This window comes from Mustela nigripes, chromosome 14 (assembly GCF_022355385.1).
Source record: "Mustela nigripes isolate SB6536 chromosome 14, MUSNIG.SB6536, whole genome shotgun sequence".
Taxonomy (NCBI): Eukaryota; Metazoa; Chordata; class Mammalia; order Carnivora; family Mustelidae; genus Mustela; species Mustela nigripes.
In genome coordinates, this window is record NC_081570.1 from 21,420,826 (window position 1) to 21,440,243 (window position 19,418).

General features: G+C 55.8%; 4 protein-coding genes across 15 annotated transcripts in view; 3 read left to right on the plus strand and 1 right to left on the minus strand.

Moving 5' to 3' along the window:
• EPB41 (erythrocyte membrane protein band 4.1) overlaps positions 1–9,254 on the plus strand; it is a 196,334-nt gene extending 187,080 nt beyond the window's left edge. For all 10 annotated transcript variants that reach the window (XM_059376900.1, XM_059376896.1, XM_059376895.1 and 7 more), the window contains 4 exons: positions 449–550; positions 2,086–2,166; positions 5,592–5,696; positions 6,181–9,254. In XM_059376900.1, the coding sequence (XP_059232883.1) occupies positions 449–550; positions 2,086–2,166; positions 5,592–5,690 (282 nt within the window). In that variant the 3' untranslated portion in view covers positions 5,691–5,696; positions 6,181–9,254. The remainder of the gene's footprint in view (positions 1–448; positions 551–2,085; positions 2,167–5,591; positions 5,697–6,180) is intronic.
• On the minus strand, positions 7,086–14,339 carry TMEM200B (transmembrane protein 200B). Of its 3 annotated transcripts, none has more exons than XM_059376917.1 (2): positions 13,424–14,339; positions 7,086–11,076 (listed from the first exon to the last, which is right to left on the minus strand). In XM_059376917.1, exon 2 carries the CDS (start codon positions 11,054–11,056, stop codon positions 10,133–10,135), a length of 924 nt encoding a protein of 307 aa, XP_059232900.1. In that variant the 5' UTR covers positions 11,057–11,076; positions 13,424–14,339; the 3' UTR covers positions 7,086–10,132. The 3 variants fall into 3 exon arrangements, with proteins under 3 accessions (XP_059232900.1, XP_059232897.1, XP_059232898.1); XM_059376914.1 differs by lacking the exon at positions 13,424–14,339 and adding an exon at positions 13,064–13,149; XM_059376915.1 differs by lacking the exon at positions 13,424–14,339 and adding an exon at positions 11,349–11,647.
• Positions 11,374–13,056, plus strand: LOC132001936 (uncharacterized). Its single transcript, XM_059376918.1, has 3 exons — positions 11,374–11,455; positions 11,656–12,119; positions 12,282–13,056. The coding sequence occupies exons 2-3, from the start codon at positions 11,752–11,754 to the stop codon at positions 12,634–12,636; spliced, it is 723 nt and encodes a 240-aa protein (XP_059232901.1). The 5' UTR covers positions 11,374–11,455; positions 11,656–11,751; the 3' UTR covers positions 12,637–13,056.
• LOC132002026 (collagen alpha-1(XVIII) chain-like) lies at positions 12,770–18,924 on the plus strand. The gene is made up of 3 exons (XM_059377068.1): positions 12,770–12,871; positions 13,054–13,288; positions 16,231–18,924. The coding sequence occupies exons 1-3, from the start codon at positions 12,770–12,772 to the stop codon at positions 16,599–16,601; spliced, it is 708 nt and encodes a 235-aa protein (XP_059233051.1). The 3' UTR covers positions 16,602–18,924.
• Positions 18,925–19,418: the final 494 nt, after the last annotated feature.

Genomic DNA, 19,418 nt, shown 5'->3' on the forward strand with positions numbered 1-19,418 from the left:
ACAAGTTTTGAGTCCTTGAGCAAGTCATCTGCCTTCTCTGGGCCTGAGTTTTCTTACCAGGGAGTGCTAATCAGTTTCTGCCTTTACTAATTATTACACAGGGCTTGTGTGGGCATCAAAAAAGACAGTGTTTTGAAAGGCCATTGTGAACTCTAAAATGTTGTACACGCGTGGGTAGCCATTGCCACTCCTGTTGGACCTGTGGCTGTAGTCCTGCCTCCCCTTTCTGACCCGCTTCTGTCATTGACCTTGTGGTAGGGAAACTGACCCCATCCAGCATTCTTAGGAGGCTTGCTGCCAGGGGATTGTTTTCTTTATGAAGTAATCGCTGTAAGGGAATCAGGTTTTTGCTTTAGAATGTACAGCTGAAGAGTGAAGCCGCCTCCTACCACATTTGCCCATAGGCTTCCTGAGAGGCATGGTGATGAGTTGCATTTTTTTTCTGCAGACTGACGACAGCAATGGGGACTTGGACCCAGGAGTCCTGCTGACAGCTCAGACCATCACATCTGAGACCACAAGCAGCACAACCACAACTCAGATTACCAAGGTAACAGACCAGTTAGAACTTCCTTCTGGAATTCAGTGGCATGCCAAGTTTGCTCCCTCTCTGCAACAAGGACCCTGGTCTAGAAGCAAGGGTTTTCAGCTCCATCCCTACTGAGCCAAATGATTCCAATTGTCACAGGTGGAAAAGCCCTGCTGCTTCCCCAGCAGTAAAGCTAGGGGGACCCTGGGGGCACCCTTGCCTAGTTAGTAGTCTCATAAAGCCACGTGTGGTTGTTATCTATACATCCTCCTGTCTCTCTGGTCACTCCCCATCTGGCTGTGAAGGTAAGTTGAAAAAGTCAGTTTAAGGACAGGTGTCATTGGTATTATTATACAACCATAATTTCTAAGTCAAAAATCAGAACTCAGGAGTTTTTATATTGGGGCGCCTGGGTGGCTCAGTTGGTTAAGCGGCTGCCTTCGGCTCAGGTCATGATCCCAGGATTCTGGGGTCAGGCCCCACATTGGGCTCCCTGGTTGGCAGGGAGGCTGCTTCTCCCTCTCCCTCTCCCCCTGCTTGTGTTCCGTCTCTTGCTATGTGCCTGTCTGTCAAATAAATAAAATCTTTAAAAAGAAAGAGTTTTTATAATGTCCAGTATCAAGGCCAGGAGAACTACAGTTTGCATGCTGAAATACTGGAATTATTAGAATATTGTTTATGGGAACAAGCAGGAAAAATTATCTAAAATTGGAACTACTCCCTGGAAATCAGAGACAGTCCATGTTTGCTGCAGCACTGAGGGAAATCTATTTTCTTGTAAGTAAGAAACCTTGATTTCTGACCAAGCTCTGTTATCAATATACAGATAATTAGGAGCTGGTTACTTAATGTGTCTAGACCTTGGTTATCCTCATCTGTCAATTAGGGAAACCTACCCGCCCTGAGGGGATTATTTAAGGGTCTTTTGATATCAGTGATATGAAAGTGCTTGAAAATAAAGAGCCCAGTTTCGGGGCGCCTGGGTGGCTCAGTGGGTTAAGGCCTCTGCCTTCAGCTCAGCTCGTGATCCTGGGGTCCTGGGATCGAGCCCCGCATCGGGCTCTCTGCTTAGCGGGGAGCCTGCTTCCTCCTCTCTCTGCTGGCATCTCTGCCTATTTGTGGTCTCTGTCTGTCAAATAAATAAATAAATAAAATCTTAAAAAAAAAAAGTTTCACACAGTTTCAAGCTGTGTGACATTTTTGTTCACAGTCTTCCCAATTTCCTCTTGAAAATAATCAAATGTACAGGAAAGGAGCAAAAAGAAACACCTGTTTTGTTTACTCACTGAATTTCTGTGATGTTTAGGAGGAAGAAAAAGGGAAAAATAAATAGAGATTTGTGGCTTTCCGTTTTTCTTATTAAAGATTTTAGCAATCTGCAGGAGTAGAGGTGTGCTCATTTTAGCAGGCACAGCCAAGAATTTGAACAAGTGGGTAAGAACGTGGTTCTACACAGTACCCAGCAGCAGATGAAATTTTGAAGTAGAGCTTTCGGAATAATTTTTTACCGTTTGTTTTCCTTTCTTTCTCATGTGACCTCCTCTGTTTGGTTTCAGACCGTAAAAGGTGGGATTTCAGAGACCCGGATTGAGAAGAGAATCGTGATCACAGGAGATGCCGATATTGACCACGACCAGGTGAGACTGCCGAGCAGCACGGATTTAGCATCGGTCCCTGGGCAGGAAGAGGGATAGATACAGGAGTTGGCTTTCAGAAGGTGCCTCTGCCAGCTTCATCCCCAGAAACCCCCTGGGCTACTCTAACACCTAAATGGGAAGGGCGAAGGGAATCAGACCATGGAGGCCTGTGGGATGGGGGCTCTAGGTGGGGGAAGCGTGAAGTGTAATAGAAAGAAAATAGGCCTTAGACTCAAAGGGCTTGGGTTCAAATCCTAGGTCTCCCCATATTCTAGCTCTTAACTTCCTAGGCCTCGATTTCCCTATCTTTAAGATGGGCATTATGGCAACTTTCTCTCTAAGTTGTTATGAGAATCGTGGGAAATGGGCTGTGTGGTGTGAGGTACATGGTGGGCTCTGGGTGGGCGGAGCTGTTGCTGTCCAGCGGATAGTGTGCACTTAAAACCTGTGCTGGGGACGGAAGAAGATAGCAAGACAGAGGGAAGGGGTGAGCCTTGCCTGCAGAGGGCTGTAGGGCAGAGGAGGCAAGGGAAGCAGAGTGAGGTGGACTGCATGCAAACAGGAGTCTTGACTTCAAGCCTGTCCTAGATCTGTCGCTAACTTACTGTGTGACCTTGGGCAAACCACACTACCTCTGATTCTTTTTTGTCCCTTAAAAGAGAGTAGGCTGATCTAGGTAATTTCTGGGCCCTTCTGAACACTAAAACTCTATGTTTCTATATTAATTAGGTGCTAATTGTGTGCTGCAAGCAATTAGCAAATAATAAGGTCAGAATTAATGCTCCCAGTTCTCTGCTGGGTGAGGTTAGAACAGTAAAGCTGCAGAGAAGAGGGGGTGGAAGGGACTGCATGCAAATGCTTCTGGAATCATTGACAGCAGTGCTGGAGCAATAATTCCACGGCCTTTATGCTGATATGTTGAGTGCCTTAAAAAAAAAAAAAGAAAAGAAACCTGAGCCTCACTGCTGGCAGTTCCCTTGGTAGCAAGGCTGAGACTCCCTGCTAGGAAGGCAGGCTCAGGGTCCCGGCAACAAGGCTGCAAAGCCCAAGTGAGAGGCCTTGCAGCCTCTTGGCCCCAGCTCAGTAGATGCTGCTGTGCTACCAGCCTGCGCCCACCTCCTTGGTGGGGTCGATCTGAGCCCCTGCTGTGTGCTCAGTTGGTGCTAGACAGCAAGGGCCATAGGGACCGGAAGGTGTTTGGGTTTGGAGTGACACAGCCTTGGGTTGACTCTAGATTCCACAACTTATTGGTTGTGTGCCCTTGAGCAAGTTATTTTACTTCTCTGAGCTATAGTTTTGCCACCTGTAAAATTAAGATAATCATAAGTTTCTTTCAGGGTGGTTGTGACAAACACACTTGATAGCTCAGAGAGATGCTCCTGTGTCCCTCAGTTCTCCTGGGTGTGAGGGCTACAGGAAGGCTAGATGTGGTGTACTCTGGATGGGTAGGGACGCACTTTAAGCAAGAAATCATGTGATGCATTGAGAGAAAGGTGTAAGACCTTGACTCATGAGCAGGTGTGTTGGGCAAAAGGATCAGGGACAATGACCAGGGCTATAAAGAGATAGCAAGGTTTTTTTGTTTCGTTTTTAAGATTTTATTTATTTATTGGACAAAGAGAGACAAAACAAGAGAGGGAACACAAGCAGGGGGAGTGGGAGAGGGAGAAGCAGACTTCCCACTGAGCAGGGAGCCTGATACGAGGCTTGATCCCAGGACCCTGGGATCATGACCTGAACTGAAGGCAGACGCTTAACAACTCAGCCACCCAGGCGCCCCAAGGGCAAGCAGTTTTAAGAATGGCTTTCATGGAGCGGAGAGACCAAGAGAGTTTCCCTTCTTTGCTTGTTCCTCTTAGAGGTAGTTCTTAAGAGCCAGAGTCAGCTGTCAGGTGGTCAGATCTAGCCAGTGTCTTTCTTGATGGAAGGGCATCTTGAGAATCCCCATGTCACCATTCGCAAAGGTTCTTCCACCTTGGTTCTGTGAGCTGGAGGCTCAGAGACTTGCCATGCAATGAGATAAGTGGTGTCCTTGCTCTGACTTTCCCTAAGCATCATTTAGCTTTCCTAAAATTATTGAAACTCCTCCAGATGCTAGTACAGGGTCTCCCCGAAACTACAGGACAGTGTAGTGAAGAAGAAAGCCTTATAGATTTAAGCAAAAATCCCTGCTGCATTACTTACAAGCTGTGAAACATTAACCTCTTTATTTACCCACTGAACCTCAGTTTCCTTGCCTATAAAATGGAAACAATGAGGGGTACCTGGCTGTCTCAGTCAGTGGAGCCTGCAGTTTTTGATCTCGGGGTCATGAGTTTGAGCCCCACACTCGTGCAGAATTTACTTTTAAAAAAACATGGAGGTGCCTTCGGCTCAGGTCATGATCCCAGAGTCCTGGGATCGAGCCCCACATCGGGCTCTCTGCTCAGTAGGGAGCCTGCTTCCCTTCCTCTCTCTGCCTGCCTCTGCCTACGTGTGATCTCTGTCTGTCAAATAAATAGATAATCTTAAAAAAAAAGGGGTGGTGGTGGTGAGGGACCATGCCTGGGTGGCTCAGTCAGTTAAGCGACTGCCTTCAGCCCGGGTCATGATCCCAGGGTCCTGGGATTGAGTTCCGCATCAGCCTCCTTACTCAGCAGGAAGCCTGCTTCTCTCTCTGCCTCTGCCTGCTGCTCTGCCTGCTTGTGCTCTCTCTGACAAATGAATAAATTTTTTAAAAAGTGGAAACAGTGCTACTACCCTAATTCATTTAGTTGTTCTGAAGATTAAGTATATAGGGGCGCCTGGGTGGTTCAGTTGGTGAAGCATCTGCCTTCAGCTCAGGTCATGATCCCAGAGTCCTGGGATTGAGCCCCATATCAGGCTCCCCTGTCCCTTGGCTGCTCCCCTTACTTGTGCTCTTTCTGTCAAATAAATAAAATCTTAAAAAAATTAAAATTTAAAAATGAAGATTATATAATAATAATAATAATAATGTGCTTACGCCAACGAATGGCATGTAATAGGCCATCCCACTCTTCCTTGTTTATTTCCCTCTCCAGTAGCCGAAGAGATCTCGTCTTTTTTGTAGCATGCTTCTTTATTTCCCTCTTCCGTTCTGAATTTCCCGGAACACAGATTTTGCTTTGTCCTTCAGACTCAGTTCTTGAGTGAATCCTCCCAGAGCCCCCTGGGAGGTGTCACCCCTGACATCTGTTTGTGATTCCTTAAAGACAGCTCTGGCCTTCACTGTCTCTGTGTCTCGGAGCCTCCCTCTGCAGGATCGGGGATGGAAGGGTATTATCAACTCGCTTAGCCTAAGTGCGGCCCTCGTACTGCAGACAGAAAGATTGAATTTGCCAGAGAAATGCTATCCTGAGACCCCTTCCTTCCTTCACCAGTCAGGCTGCTTTCTGCCTCAGGGGCACGGTTTCTGTCTTCCTCAGGTCCTCGTCCAGGCCATCAAGGAGGCGAAGGAGCAGCACCCAGACATGTCAGTGACCAAGGTGGTCGTCCATCAGGAGACCGAAATCTCTGAGGAATGAGCTCAGGTATGGGCTGTTCTTGGTGGGGTGGAGGGTGTTCCCTGCCCTGACATCAGAGAGCCCTGACCAGAAAGAGCCCCCAGAGGTGTCCACACTGCGACTCACTAAAGTGAAGGCTTTCTGCTGTCACAGGTATCTCTGAGTCTAAACCTGAGAGGGCCAGAGGAGGAGAACAAAACGAAGAAAAGCAGGACCTTGCTGTCTAGAAATGAGGGCTCAGGGGATAGAGAAGAGAGGGCTGAAGCTCAGCGGCCAGACTTGAGAAATGGAAGCAGCCTAGCTGCTTTTGGGGAGCCAGAAATCCAGAGAAATTTATGCCTAGACATAGTTTACAAATGACTCAGGAAGCCATCAATCACCAGGGAGGACTGGGCTCCTCAGTACGACGGCTCGGGCCCTGCCTGGCACCTGGGACCACAAGAACTTGGCACTGGGATGGGGTGGCTGTCTTCCTTTGCAGAATTTTAAAAGTTTGCTTTCTCTCCTCTAGGAAAGGAACTATCCTACCCCAACTCCCTGCCTGTCTCCCATCCACAAGAAAACCAGCAAAATTATTGATAAAGAAGCTTACCTGCAACAGTCAGACTTCAGGCTTTCAAAATTGCTATAAACCACCAGAAAATTAACTTTGTTTTCTATTTGGGGTTTATACCGAGAGAGTCTTCTAGATGTTGCTGATTCTTTTAATACCTTTTTCTATATTGTGATACCAGAGATTGTTCAACCTTTCACTCTGCGGACTGTTTTTAAAGAGCTTTGTGTTTTTTTAATGGGGTGGTTGTAACCCCTTCAACCTAGCCTCTCCCCATTTACTTCCAACCCAGATACTGACAGGTCTACAGAGTTCTTGGGGAAATCCTCCAGAGGCTCTGTCAGCTGTGTTGGGGGCCAAAGTCAGCTTAATGGGGCTTCCCTGCTCCTCCCCTACTTTTATACCCTTTTGATGTCGGCAGAAACTTTGTGAACCAGCCCTTTCTCAGAGCCAATGATGTGACTTTACCATGTGAAGCAGGGCAGCTTTCCTGATCCACACGCCGCAGGGAGACATCCCTGTCCTTTTGTTGAGGGTGGTATTGGTGAGGCAGAGATCTCTGCTAAGAATGTAGTGTTGTTTTTCCTTCTTTCCTCCTGTTCTTTCTTTTGGAGCTTCTTTAGATCAAAGACACAAGAAGTTGTTCCAGATATATCTGATACTGTGAATGTTCGAACAAATCTGTGGCCTTCACCCTCCTGCCCTCCCTTCCCCTTTAACCTCGTCAAAAGCAGTGGCTCTGCTAAGTGCTCCCCCCACCTCCCATCTCAGGAGACCAAAACTCACAGAAAAATAGGCACTTTTGGCCAAAAGCTCTAATGGCACAATTTTAGTGATGATTTGAGTAAGGAAAGTTGATGAGGTTCTTAAAAAAAAAAAAAAAAAAAAAGGCTTTCTAGTTCTGGGAATGTGCACTTCACACAGGGGAATGGTGTTTACCTCAGTCAGATCCCACTAAGAAGTATTTCCAGGTGACCAACCCTGGACCTTTTTCTTTAACCCTGTGATGATTGGAAATATGACTCGGAGAGGAGGTTGTGTTCCTTGACCTTTCTTCTCCTGACCGGTACCTGCCTGCAGCAAGGGAGGCAGGGAGCAAGGGAATTGGCTTTTAGGGGCCATCCTTCCCTCAAAACCCCACACGCTAGGCAGCACCAACACCAGCTCTGCTCATTCCCACTCTCCATCTGAGGTCTGTCAGGTGTTGTAGGCTTGATCTTTGTGGTGGGTTGTGGGTTTATTTTACTTCTAACTTTTTTTCCCTTAGTTTTGGAAATGGGACTGACCGATGAGCCCAGTTCCACCATTACTGGTTGATCTGGGGGCCTTTTTATTCAATAGTGCTTCCCAAGTCTTCCAGCTGGCTTCCCACAAACACATCTGCCTGGAAGTTCTTAGAATCTTACGGTGGGACAGAAGTGAACTTCATGAGCTAGACAGTGGGTCACAGTCAGCAGTCTCTGGGCTCAGGAGGCATGAGTGAGAGAAGTGTAAAACCTCTGGTCCCCACAGTGGGGGCCAGCCGCATGTGTCCAAAGCCTCTACTGGCTGAGTCTTCTAGACAAAGTCGGTTGGTTTGAACTGATTTCAGATGTGTGCATTTTTCATTTAGTACTTATGTGAGCCTGTTACTAACCACAAGGCAGCTCTCTGGAGAGAGACAGGAAGAGCTCAGGTGGGACGTGTGACAGGCCTGGGAGAAAGGACTCTCCTGTCTCAGGAGCAGACTTCTGGCCTGTGGGCATAGGGTCCGAAATGATGAGGCTGGCTTGTTGGTGCCTAAGCCTGGCCTGTGCTGCCAGGGGTGGTGGTGAGGTTCGGAATCCAGCTCACATCAAATAGCATGTAACGTGAGCTTGCTTTCCAGCGGCCAGCTGTCCTGCTGAAAGAGCTCCCAGCTCCCAGAGCTGACAGCTGTGGAATGAGAGGGTGGGGGTGAGGAAGAGCGCCCACCGAGTTGTCCACTGTCCACGCTGGTGTTCCTGTCTGCACCGCTGATGGGGGCCTGCATGCCCCCTTGGCTTTGTCACCAGCTCACGGTGCTTCTCCTCTGCTTCCTTGACTGTAAACTGGGCCAGAAGATCTCAAATGCCCTTGCAGCACTGAGAAGCCACAACTTGGAAAAGCTAGGAAGAGGATGTCCTTCCAAGCTTCTTCCCCTATCCTCCTCCCTCTCTGGGAACAGATCTGGGGCTTTGACAATTGTTTGGATTTTTTTTTTCTTCCTGCAGTTGTGTGTGCATTTGTGTGTGTGTGTGTGTGTGTGCGTGCGTGCGTGCGCGCGTGTGAAGAAAAACAGATTCTGTCCAGGTGGAAATGGTGAAGAAGGGAGGAGAGAGCTTCATTTCCAGGGTCAGAGACTTGGCAGCCGTTTTCCTGAAGTGACTCAGACACACCACAGTGACAACTCTCACTGCAATTTTATTTTTATTCCACTTGAGAAGTAAAGACTTCCTCCAAGCCACATGAGGTCTCTGCCACCCACCTACCCACCCACCCACCAAGCAGGACCGGAATTTCTAAGCCAAGGGCCCACAGAACCTGGCTGCAGGGACCTCTCAGGGCCTCTTCTCCTGCCCGCCCAGGCCCCCCCACCAATTGCAGGCTCTGCATGGCACCCTAGGGGGAGGGGCCCCGGTCTACCCTGGGAAGTGGAACCAGAGCTTCGGCCTGACCAACATCAAGGAATGCTCGTTGGAAAGATCTGCCCAGGATGTCCGCCCCAGGCTGGTGGTTTTTACAAATCTCTCTCAAATGTATTATTTTGGTGACAAAAATGAAGGAGCTTTGTAAATTTTTTTAAAATCATGAATCATATCAAGTAGTTGTTTACATTTCTTGACAAAATAGGAACTATGGCAGCAGAATCAAATTGGCAAAATCCTTAGATTAAAAAGGCAATAATTAGTCTGCTGTTTTGGCCTTTTGTAGTAAGAGAAGTGGTGTAGTGTTTAGATACGTGTTTGGTCTTGCTTCTTGTATTGCATTTTTCAATAAACAAAGAAAACAAAACAAAACAAAAAACAAACCCAGTACTGAATCTGTGAGAGTTGATCAACCTTTAAAGTCCTTTTCTCCTACCAGCAATCTGGGGAAAATTCAGCATGGGTAAGGGAGACCCAAATTTTTGACCCTAGAAAAGACCCTTTTCTAAAGTAAGCTACCCACAATGGCCCAGATGCAGCTTCGACGTTGTAGAAAAGTAGAACTGGCGGATGCTTTTTGCCAGCTGGGGGAAATTTTGCACAGACCACGACAAAGGAGAGAAGGGGGCTTCTCAGACCTGTTGAGGAAGGGGCCGGACCCTCAGGAGGAAGGCTTTGGCAGTAGTGTAGCCCTAGTGGGGTGTACCCTGCATGACTGAGGGGACGGAGGGGCTGAGGTGGTGGGAGTTAAAGTCTCAGTCCCCATCCCAGATGGCAGTGGAGGGTCTCAAATCTACTTCATTGCTCATCTCCCCCGACCCTGCAACTGATGCCACGGTGGAGGGAGCCTGGCCCAGCCTGTCACATGCCAACCAACCTACCTTCCAAGTCTTAGGGGTCCTTGCCCACCACTCTGGGTCTGCTGAGACACCACCAGCATCTCCCAATCACCCCAGCCTGGACCTCCAGCCCCTTTAGGTACCTGTCCAAGGCTAAGGCCACTTTTGGAGGCTTAAAGAATTCCCGAGGCCAAGTCATGCTGGCCTCCAGACTCCACGTGAAAACACATTCTCTCCAGCTGATTGAACCCTTGTGCAGTTGGCATTTCTCTGCCGACATGCAAGTCAGGATGCCTTAGCAACTGCTGGGGCCAGAGCATCCATCTCCAGTCTGGGAAATGACTGCTGCATCTACTAGACGTTGGGACTTCTGGTCCTGTTACCACGGTCCATGCGGCAGCCTCCTAGCAGGCTGTCCTCTGCTGTTCAAACCCGGGCTCCCAAGTCCCCTCCTCCTTCCAACTTGGCATAACCCCCCAGGCTGAGGCGGTCCAGCCGGGGCCAGCTCCCGTGAGCACAGTCTCGAGGCGCTGGGGCCCCAAGCAGAAGCTCCCCAAGGCCCAGATCCAGAGACTTGGAATGTTCGATGCAGGAACCAGAGGGCTGCACGGTAATAATTACATGGCCAGTCTGGGTCCGTGGACCCCAGGGTGGAGGCAGCCCCGGGCCCTTCAGCGGGTAACTGTTGAGCAGGGCAGGTAACCCCAAGCGAGGATTCGCAGGCTCTGAACGCAGACTCCGCACTGATGGAACGGGTGAGGTACCCCGACGCGGGGACAGGTCCCAACTTTCTGGCTCTATGCAACCTATGGCTCGGGGAGTCCTGGCTCCGGGGCTGGGAAGGAGAGCGCAGTCCCAGCCAGGGCCGTCAGGCGGCCGGAGCGCCTGAGCCCGCAGCACCCCCTGGCGAAGCCGTCGCGTCTCCAGGTCGCGGTTCTCGTAGAGCAGCGTGTTGGCGCAGATGAACACGAACAGGCCGACGCCCATGACCACAGGCCCAAGGAGCCGCAGCCGCTCGTGCGGGCCGTGGCCCCGGCCGGCGCCGCGACCCTCGCGTCGCAGCTCGCTCACGGGGGGCGCGCTGGCATTGGCAGCGCGTGGCCCTGGGGCCCCGGCGCGGTGAGGCCAGTAGCCGGCTACGGCGATGCCCATGCCCACCAGCACCACGAGCGCCCCCAGCGCTGCAAACGCCCCCGACGGCGAGCGCAGCCGCAGCCGTGCCCGCACCCGCAGAGGCTCCGGCGGGGAGCGCGGGCGCCGGCGGCGGCCCAGGCGGCGGCCCAGGCGGGAGACGCGGCCCTCGGGGCTCCTCCGCACCTCTCCGAAGTCTCCGGGGCTCCCGGCGGTCATCTTGCCGTCGTCTGGGCGCTCTGCGGAGAGAGGGGAGGCAAGGACTAAACCGACGGGCCTAGGGTCGGAGCGCCAGATTGGGGGCCCAAATATGGGAGGCAAGATCGGGCTGCCTCGCCCAGGCCGCTTGGAGATCCCTGGCGGCCACCCCCGGATTTTCCCGGGCTGCGAGGCGGGGAGCCGCCCCCGCTCGGGTTTTCCGCAGCGCAGCTCCGAGCCAGGGACGCGCGGCAGAAGCCGGAGTTGGCCGGACCCGCGGGCGGAGAGGAGGGAGGGGGGCTCCGGCTGCTACCTGGCGCATCCTCCGCTGCGGGGCTCCGGCCGCCTGCACCCTCTTCGCCAGCCCTCAGATCCCGGGCCTCGGGAGGTGTGCGGGCCCCCGGCAGTGGCGTCTCCAGGGTAAGTCCAGCCCGGGATCGACCTCACCCCCGCACGTGGGTGCACCGTAGTAAAGGAGGGAGGGTAGTAAAGGAGCTCCGACCGCCCGGGTCCGCTGGGGTCGCTCGCGGGCACCACCTCCCCCCTACTGCGCTTTACATACCGCAGCGTAAGAAGGAGGGGGTGACTCCAGCCTCTTCCTGCCCGCCCCCTCCTTTCAGACCTCCTCAGCCTGCACTGAAGCTGCAGCAGGAGAGACTTGAGCTAGACTCCGGGAAGACCGTTCTGACCACGACCAGCGGCAGACTTTGCCCAGGATGGCTTTCAAGTCCTGGTTGAAGAGGCCTCCCCTCCCCCAGCGTCCGGGCAGTGGTCAGGGCAGGGGGCCGGGGGCAGGGGGCTGCAGGCGCTGGGCAGGGGGCCCTGCAGGGAGAGCTCCCCCCAGCTCTCCCGTCGGCCCGGGCAAGGCTGTTCCCAGGTTGCAGCGTTTCCAATTCGAGCTCCTCGGGATGAATCATCCCCCTTTCCCGCCGCCTGTCCTCCTTTCCGGCCTCCTCCACCCGAGGCCTCAGTGGCCCGCGTCCCGGACCGAGCAGCACCGCCCCAGCACCTCAGGCCGCCCCAGTTTGGGCCGCCTGGCTTCAGCCCTTCCCGACCTGTGGCCTAAGAACTGTAGCCGGGCCGGGTAAGGAGTAGCTGGGCTGTGTGTGGTGTGGCCCCCACCGAAGGGAGGGTGTGGGAGGAAACGGGGGGCCCCCACCCGGGCGCCCTGGGCCGCAGGCGAGGAGGGCTAGGACCTCGCTGTCCAGTGGTGCGTCTTTACTACCCCTGTCTGGTTTCTAAACAGCTTCCGCGCTGGAATCCGTGCCAAGGCCCCAGGAAGGAGGCCTTGCTACCCCACTCACTCCCCATCCGCACCCCCGAAGCTCAAGGCACGACACCCCATTCCTCCTCCGACAGGAGTGCGGAAGGCCCAGGGCCTAGCACGGAGCCGCAGAGTCTACTGCGTCCAAAGCCTGATTTTCACAGATGGAAACTGCGGCCCAGAAAGACAGAGGAGCCTGCCGGGGTCACACGAGGAGGGGGCTCCTCCGGGACCCGACGCGCGGGGCCTGCGGACCCTAGCCCACGCTTTGCGCTTCCCCGCACGGCCACGGGAGAGTCCTGGGAGGAGGCAAGGGCCGTTTCCAAGTCATCTCTGAGTGTGGAGCCTTCTTCCCGGCCCTTAACCGCTGAAGTGACCACGGCGCCCCAGGCCAGAGCTGGTGCCCCAGCGCCAACCCCGGAAAGGTCGCCCGGAGCCCTACGCGTCCCTGTGAGGAGGGAGGCGGAGGCATGCGGAGAGATGGGCACACACATAGAGACCCCGAGACTCTGGAGGGCATGGGTCCACGCTGGGGACCTCAGGAGGGAGAAACTTGGAGCCACAGTCTGAAGGTCTCAGGCCGCGGGAAGTTGCTCTGGGCCGGGTCCCTCGCACTCTGGGGCCCCGCCTCCCCGCGCGCCCACACTCTGTCCCGGGGAAAGGGAGGACCGGGCTCCCGCCCCCCAGGGCCTTTCCGGAGGGAGGGGACCAAACAAAAAGTTGAGGAAAGTGGAGGGCGAGCCCGGGGCCCTAGTTTCGCTCACCTGGCGCCGCAGCGCCACGGCGGGTCCCGGTCCGAGTCCGCGCGCCGCGGATCCCGGCACTGCCGCTGTCTCCACGGAATCTTGGCCCCCTGGCCCCACCCCCTTCTCAGGCACCGCCCGGCACCGCCCAAGCCCCGCCCCCCGGAGCCCCGGGATCTGGCTGGCCAGGCCCCCGCCAGGCCCCACAGCTGGAAGCAGGCGGCAGCTCAGGTCTGAGGGTCGCAGGTAAGCGCTGTGTGCTCGCCTGGTGACTCGGAGGATCTGGGGGCCCGAGTCCCCGGCTTATGTTGTTCGCAGAGGCTTGGGAGGGCGCCTTCTTCCCACGTGGGCAAACTGAGACCCGGAGCTGGAGAGCCCTACCCGGCTCCGCAGCGAGCGCGCAGACAGGATTTTCGAAGTCCGCACGCCCTCCCGCGCCAGTCACAGCGTCCAGGCGTCCTGGAGAGGACTCGCGGGGATGTCTGAGAGCCCACTGCTGCCCCGCGCCGTCCGGGGAGCTGCCCGGAGGAGGCGGCCGGGTTCCTGCTCCGTCCGTCCCCGAGCCTTTCCCTCCATGATCCTCAGAGCCTTCACCTGGAAAATGGGCTTAACGGTGTCCGCCTCGTAAGAAGCGAAAACCCGGCGTTGGGGGGCGGGCACACCACACGGGGCGCAGCCCGGTAACCCCCCGAACGCCCAGTGAATAGAAGCCCGGAGCAGGGGTGGAGGCGGTGGGGCTCAGCCGGCTCTCGGAGCTGAGGGAGTCTAACGGAGTGTCACGGGTCCCGCCGGCCTCCCTAGCGCCCCTGAGAAGATGCGCCCCATCTGGAGTGGGGAGGTGGCGCCAGCCCCCAACTCTGAGGCACTGGGGGCGCCCCCCGCCGCGGGCCTGACGGGGCAGCCCAGCTCTCGAGCCCTGCCCGCCCCCCGAGGCAGGAATGCGGAGCTGAGCGAGGGGGTCGGCTGGCGGCCCAGTTTCCATGATGCGGGGGGCGGGCTCGGAGGAGGAGGAGCGCTGGAGCGGGCGGCTGGCCAGGCTCCCAGCCGGGCCCCTCGGGAGGAATTTCCGGCCTGGGATTGATTATAACCCGCCCCTCCCCCCCTCCGTCGCCGAGACCCCCCGGCCCGCGGGGCTGGGGGATGGGCAGTAATGAGACCCGGCTGTGCGCCCCGGGCAGGGAGGGGGGAAGCTCGAGGAAGTAGCCGGTCTGGGCCATCCCACCTCGCAGGACGCCACACAGCACGGCTAGTCCTCGAACCCCTCTCGGCCGAGAATACTGGGGGTGGCCTCAGCGCCCCAGGATCTCCTTGCCCAGCCCTCGGGGACAGGCATCCCGGGAGCGACCGAGGTCACCCCTGGGGGCGGAGCCTCCTGGGGGATCCACCGTGAGGGTACCGGCGCCCGGCAGAGCAAATGGGGCCTAGCCTGGGGTCGGGTAAGGTCGCAGAGCCAGGCCGGGGTCGCCTTCCTGCCGCCGCCTGAGACTGAGGCTCCTGCGGCCCAGCTCCGGAGAGAACTCCCCTCGCTCTGCGCCTGGGCTGTGGCTGGAGCTCCCCTGAGGCGGTGGCCTCCCTCCTGCCACCTCCTTCGCTCGAGACCCCCAGTCGACCCTGCGCTCCCTCTATTCCCGCACTTTGGCCCCTCCACACCCCCCACCCACCGCTGGCGCGACTCCCACCCAACATGGTCTGCAGCCCTGTCCACCGTGGCTGCTTTTCCTGGGGACACCAACCCGTGGCTAGAGCTCTGGCAGTCTCCTGTCACTCCACCTGCCCTGGCATTTACCCCCTGCTCTTCCGGTCTGCCCCTCCTGACTTTTCTTCCTCTGGGCCTCCTCTGCCCTCCTCTGATGTTGGGGCTCTGCCGGCCTGGGCCCACAAGCCCAGCCTCACTTTCAGCAACCAGTCACCTCCCCAGCAATGTCCCTGCTCCCGGTGATCATGGCCCATTCCTACCCTTCCTGTTCCCCACCCTGTAAAGGGCCCCACTGCCCCCTGCCCTCAGCACCAGGGGTCACCTTAGGTTCCTTCCTCTACCCCATCCCCTCTCCCTCCAATCCTTCAAGTCCTGGGGACCCCCCTGTTTGAATCCCCAATTAGCGGCCTTCTCCTGCCCCAGGGCCACAGAGGCACAAACCATCTTTCTACCCTGGATCTAAACCAATCATCCATTCGCTTAAACCCCCCAGTGGCTCCCCAGAATTGTCCAAATGGAGTTTAAAATCCCTTCTCATCTGCACAAACTGGCTCCTGGCCCCCACCCCTCCCCACTGGTAGCTGAACTTGTTCCCATCCCTGTATCTGTGCTCTGGCCTTGGGGCTTGGCCCCTGCCTTGACTGCTGCCAGGAATTCCCACTCCCGATCAACCCCTTGGTTCCTTCCTGCCCTCCAGACCGTTTCTGTGCCTTCTGTGGGGCCCCAGGGTTTGGCAGCCTCGCCCCTCCCGGTCCCTCCATTAGATACCCTCCCCGGAGTGTCTCCTTAGCGGCCCTGCTCACAGAACTGAAATCAGTGTTTGGGCTTTGAGCCTAGGTCCTCTGTCCCCCTGGTGGTGAGCTCTGAGTGGAGGACTAGGTCTGTGCTACCCCTCCCTGAGCCCTGGCCCTCCCCTGGCCTGTGTCTTCTCCTGATGTGCACCTCTGGGGCTCCAGCCCAGACAGCAGGAAAGGACTCAGCCCCCAGTCTCAGTTTCCCCATCTGCACAAAAAAAGGGGGGGAAATACCTCACTGTGTCATTTGGAAGTTTAGATGAGAGCACAGATGCTCAGTATCTCACACAGAGTGCCCACCAAACGGCCAGTCCCTCCTCTGACCCCAGGTTTTGGGGCACAGAAGATGGTATTGGGGAGTTGCAGAAACCTCCCCTGGGGTTATCTGGGGTGGTGGAGAGAAAGGTCCTCTTTTCCTCGATATAAGCCCACTTGCTCCTCTCAAGAGCTCTGGGAGGCCAGTGATAGGCCCAGTTTACAGAAGAGGAAAGTGGCTCAGAGACATGGAGCTCTGCCGGCAGACACACAGCCAGGCTGGTAAGGGCGCTCTCCTTCCACAGAGGGAGCGTCATGGGGCCTGCTTGGTTGCGCCCTGTGCACTCACAGGTGTGTGGGAAGCCAGTGGCCTTAATACTGGGACATCGGTTCCATGTGGGATCTGCCTCTGTGTGACACGGACTCCTTTGTTTCTGCACCAGGAGGGACCTGGACGAGAGGACCCCCGGGACCAACGTGGCTGACATTTCTCCCCCAAGCTTCTCTGGGGAGGCAGAGAACCCAGCACAGGGACCCTGAGGTCCCTGCCTACTTGAGGCTCCATGTCCTCTCCAAAAGCCACGACGGGGAGAGAGCAGCTGTCATCTCCTGCATGTCACAGCTCCCCCGTGGCCACAGCGAGCAGGCCTGGGACCTCATCTTCTCTCATCTCCGGTTTAGGAACAGCCCTGCTGGCTGGGACTGGGCTGCCCCGGATTTCCTGCCCGAGCCCCAGGGGTTTCTAAAACCATCCTTGTCTTTGAGCTGTCCCAGAAGCACTCAGCTGAATGCCCATGGCGTCGCAGCCCAGTAAGACCACAGCCTCAGCCAAGATTCCTGAAGCCAGTGGAGAGGAGAGAGCTTGACTCTGAGACCCAGTTTTGATTCTACTGCCCATTCACTGGGTGACTTTGGGCCCATCACAGGAATCCCTCGGCGCTCCTGCCTCTCGAATGGGTCCTTCACAGGAAAACTGGTGGGCTGATTCAGTAAGAAATGACTGGCAAGTAGAATCCAGAACCCCAATTCCAATACCTCATTTTATAGGGACAAACCGACGTCCAGAGAGGCACAGTGACTTGACCGGGGTGACCCAGCCAATGAATGACAGAGTGGGGCTTCAGGCTGCACAGTTACAGGCCCCCACCCTGGGCTCAGGCTTCGGGGATTGTTGGGATGGGAACCCCAAGTCCATCTCCCCACCCGTAGAAGCTCTGAGCCAGGCAATGGCTTCCTTGGTGTCTACGGGACTGGCAAATCTCTTGGGAAGAATGAACTCCCCATCTTTGTGGCTCTCCCAAGCCCAGAGAAGAGACGGAGCCGAGCCTAGGTGACACTGGGAAGGCCAAGGAGATGAGACCCTCCTGGGGGACAGGGCAAAGCCAGCCTCCTGCCTAAGTCCCTAGGGGAGGGATGACAGTAGGAAGTCGCTGTCTTGTCAAGCTCCTCTTGGCTCCAACCCCTTCATACCTGTTACCTTCCTAAGTGTGCAAGACAACCCTGAGAGGGAGGTGACACGATCACCCCTTGTCACCCATGCTTTGTTACACTATGTCTCACTAGCCCTGTGACTGTGGTCAAGTCCCTGGTCTCTGTTTCCCCTTATGTCCATTTCCTCTTCTGCAAAATGGGGACACATGGTAGCAAGGCATGCCAAGTCCTCTAATGAGGAGGGAACTCCACAGGAAACACAGTGGCACTGGAGCTTTTCTGGCCTTCGACTGGTTTTTGCCCATCAGTTTCCTCTCCTAGAAAACGTGAAAGTGAGGCTACTGATTGTCTGTCTTCAGTCACCTCCTCTGGGGACCAGAGAGGAGCCCTGGGCCCCGTCCAGATGCTTCAAGGGGTGAAGTGAACGGACCATCCACCAAAGGCTGAGAAAGCGACAGCTGACTCCATGTGGGGGCCAGGCAGCAGGGGGGACTTCCTGGAGGAGGGGGCCGTGGCCTTCCCACTGGGTCTCAGGATCAGAAGAGTTACCCAGGCTGCAGAGGGGGACCCAGGCAGCAGGAAGAGCAGGTGGACAGCCTTGGAAGCTGGGGCGGAACTCAGGTGCCGGAGAGGGAGCCCGGAATCGGAGGAAGGGCTCAGGCCTGACTTCAGAGTTCCTTAAACCCCAGGCCCAGGATGTAAGGTTCAGCCCTCTGGCCCTGGGAGCCATGGGAGATTCTGAAGCAGGAGGGTCGCCTGATTGCTATGTACCTGGGGAAGAACTTTACAAACTGTGAACACGGCACCTGTAATAGTTTCTCCAAGAGCATGGAGAGAAGGTGCAGGACATGGGGCCCCAGGCCCCCCAGGAGCCTGAGGAGCTGGGGAGGCTTGCCCCCTGTGGAGGAGCACCAAGCAGCCCGTGGCCATGGCGGGGGTGGGGGGGAGAGAGCAGCCCGTTGCCGCCCAGGTCCTCTGGTTCTGGCCCCCTCCCACACTGACCCTCCCAGCTCTCTTGCTTTGTGCCATCCCCTGGGACCCCCGAGACTAAGGCCTGACCTGCGTGCTGGCCACTTACTAGCTGTGTGACCCAGTGAAGAGACTTCGGTCTTCCTGAGCCCTCCTTCTCCTGCTCTGTAGAATGGAGAGGCGCTGTAAGGCCCCCACTCCAAGAGCTCTGGGAACATAAGAGGGCCCAGCGCAGACTCCGGGGTGCCCCCCGAGGCTGGTCCTACTCTAGCAGGGCTGCTCTGCTTGGAAGAGGGGCACCACACATGGTCTCCGGGCTGTGCTGAGGGCTGGGTGCCCAGGGCACCACGGAGTCGGGAGCTTCCTGGCAGAGAGGCTGTTTGAGTGACGGCTTGGAAAGAACACGGGGCAGAAGTTGCTGGGTGGGAAGCAGCCCGGAGGGAATTAGGGAGTCGTTGGGAGGAAGGGCAGTGGGGATGGCAGGGGATGGGGCAGGAGAGGACTGAATGCCCGATTCAGGGGGTCAATTGCAAAAGCGACACGTACCCAAATAACCTCGGGACCGTCTCTGAGCCTCTGAGCCTCCGTGTCTTCCTCTGACTACAGGCCAGTGGCCTGGGTCACAGGCTCGTGAGGCTTCGGTGCTCACCAGGTGCTCCCGGAGCCTGCGCACAAGGCTGCCTGGGCTGTCACTATTATCAATGCTGCCTTTAACTTTGCTCTAAGATTTTGCTTCATCTCTGTGTTCTTTTTGAACTTATTGAATATTCTCATTGGCTCAGCAGGGAGCAGGTGGTTATCCTTGGTCCAAACAGGAAGGAGAAGCCTCCGTCATACGGTCCAAAGGAGATGGGGCGGGAAATGTCAATTCAGATGCCTGGGACAGGGTGACAGATCCCTACAAGTGACTGCCAGCCTTGGCGGGGTGGGGGGTGGGAGATAGGACCTTGGGAGCTAGGTGATTTGCCAAGCCCTTAGAGTAGGGCTGCTGGCCAGGAATGTGACTAGGGCACATGCCTACCCCACTATGGCCTCAGCCACGGCACGACTGTCCAACAAGAGACTGAACCTGTGGTTTACCCGCAAAGATCTGCTTCCCCTTTTTTTCAGGAAGCGCTCACAGCAAGAACCACAGGATAGGAAAAACCTCAGCTGAGAGCATTACGTCCCCATGTCGCTCCCTCCCCCCACCAAGGTAGGAGAACAGCACCACAGGGCAGAGAGATGTGCC

Excerpts from the sequence above, each read along its gene's own strand:
- LOC132001936 (XM_059376918.1), top strand. The coding sequence starts at position 11,752 with ATGGCTTTCAAGTCCTGGTTGAAGAGGCCTCCCCTCCCCCAGCGTCCG. Across the intron at positions 12,120-12,281 it reads AAGAACTGTAGCCGGGCCGG|CTTCCGCGCTGGAATCCGTG; the intron begins GTAAGGAGTAGC and ends GTTTCTAAACAG.
- TMEM200B (XM_059376917.1), bottom strand. The coding sequence starts at position 11,056 with ATGACCGCCGGGAGCCCCGGAGACTTCGGAGAGGTGCGGAGGAGCCCC.
- LOC132002026 (XM_059377068.1), top strand. The coding sequence starts at position 12,770 with ATGCGGAGAGATGGGCACACACATAGAGACCCCGAGACTCTGGAGGGC. Across the intron at positions 12,872-13,053 it reads CTTGGAGCCACAGTCTGAAG|TTTCGCTCACCTGGCGCCGC; the intron begins GTCTCAGGCCGC and ends CCGGGGCCCTAG. Across the intron at positions 13,289-16,230 it reads CTCAGGTCTGAGGGTCGCAG|GAGGGACCTGGACGAGAGGA; the intron begins GTAAGCGCTGTG and ends TTTCTGCACCAG.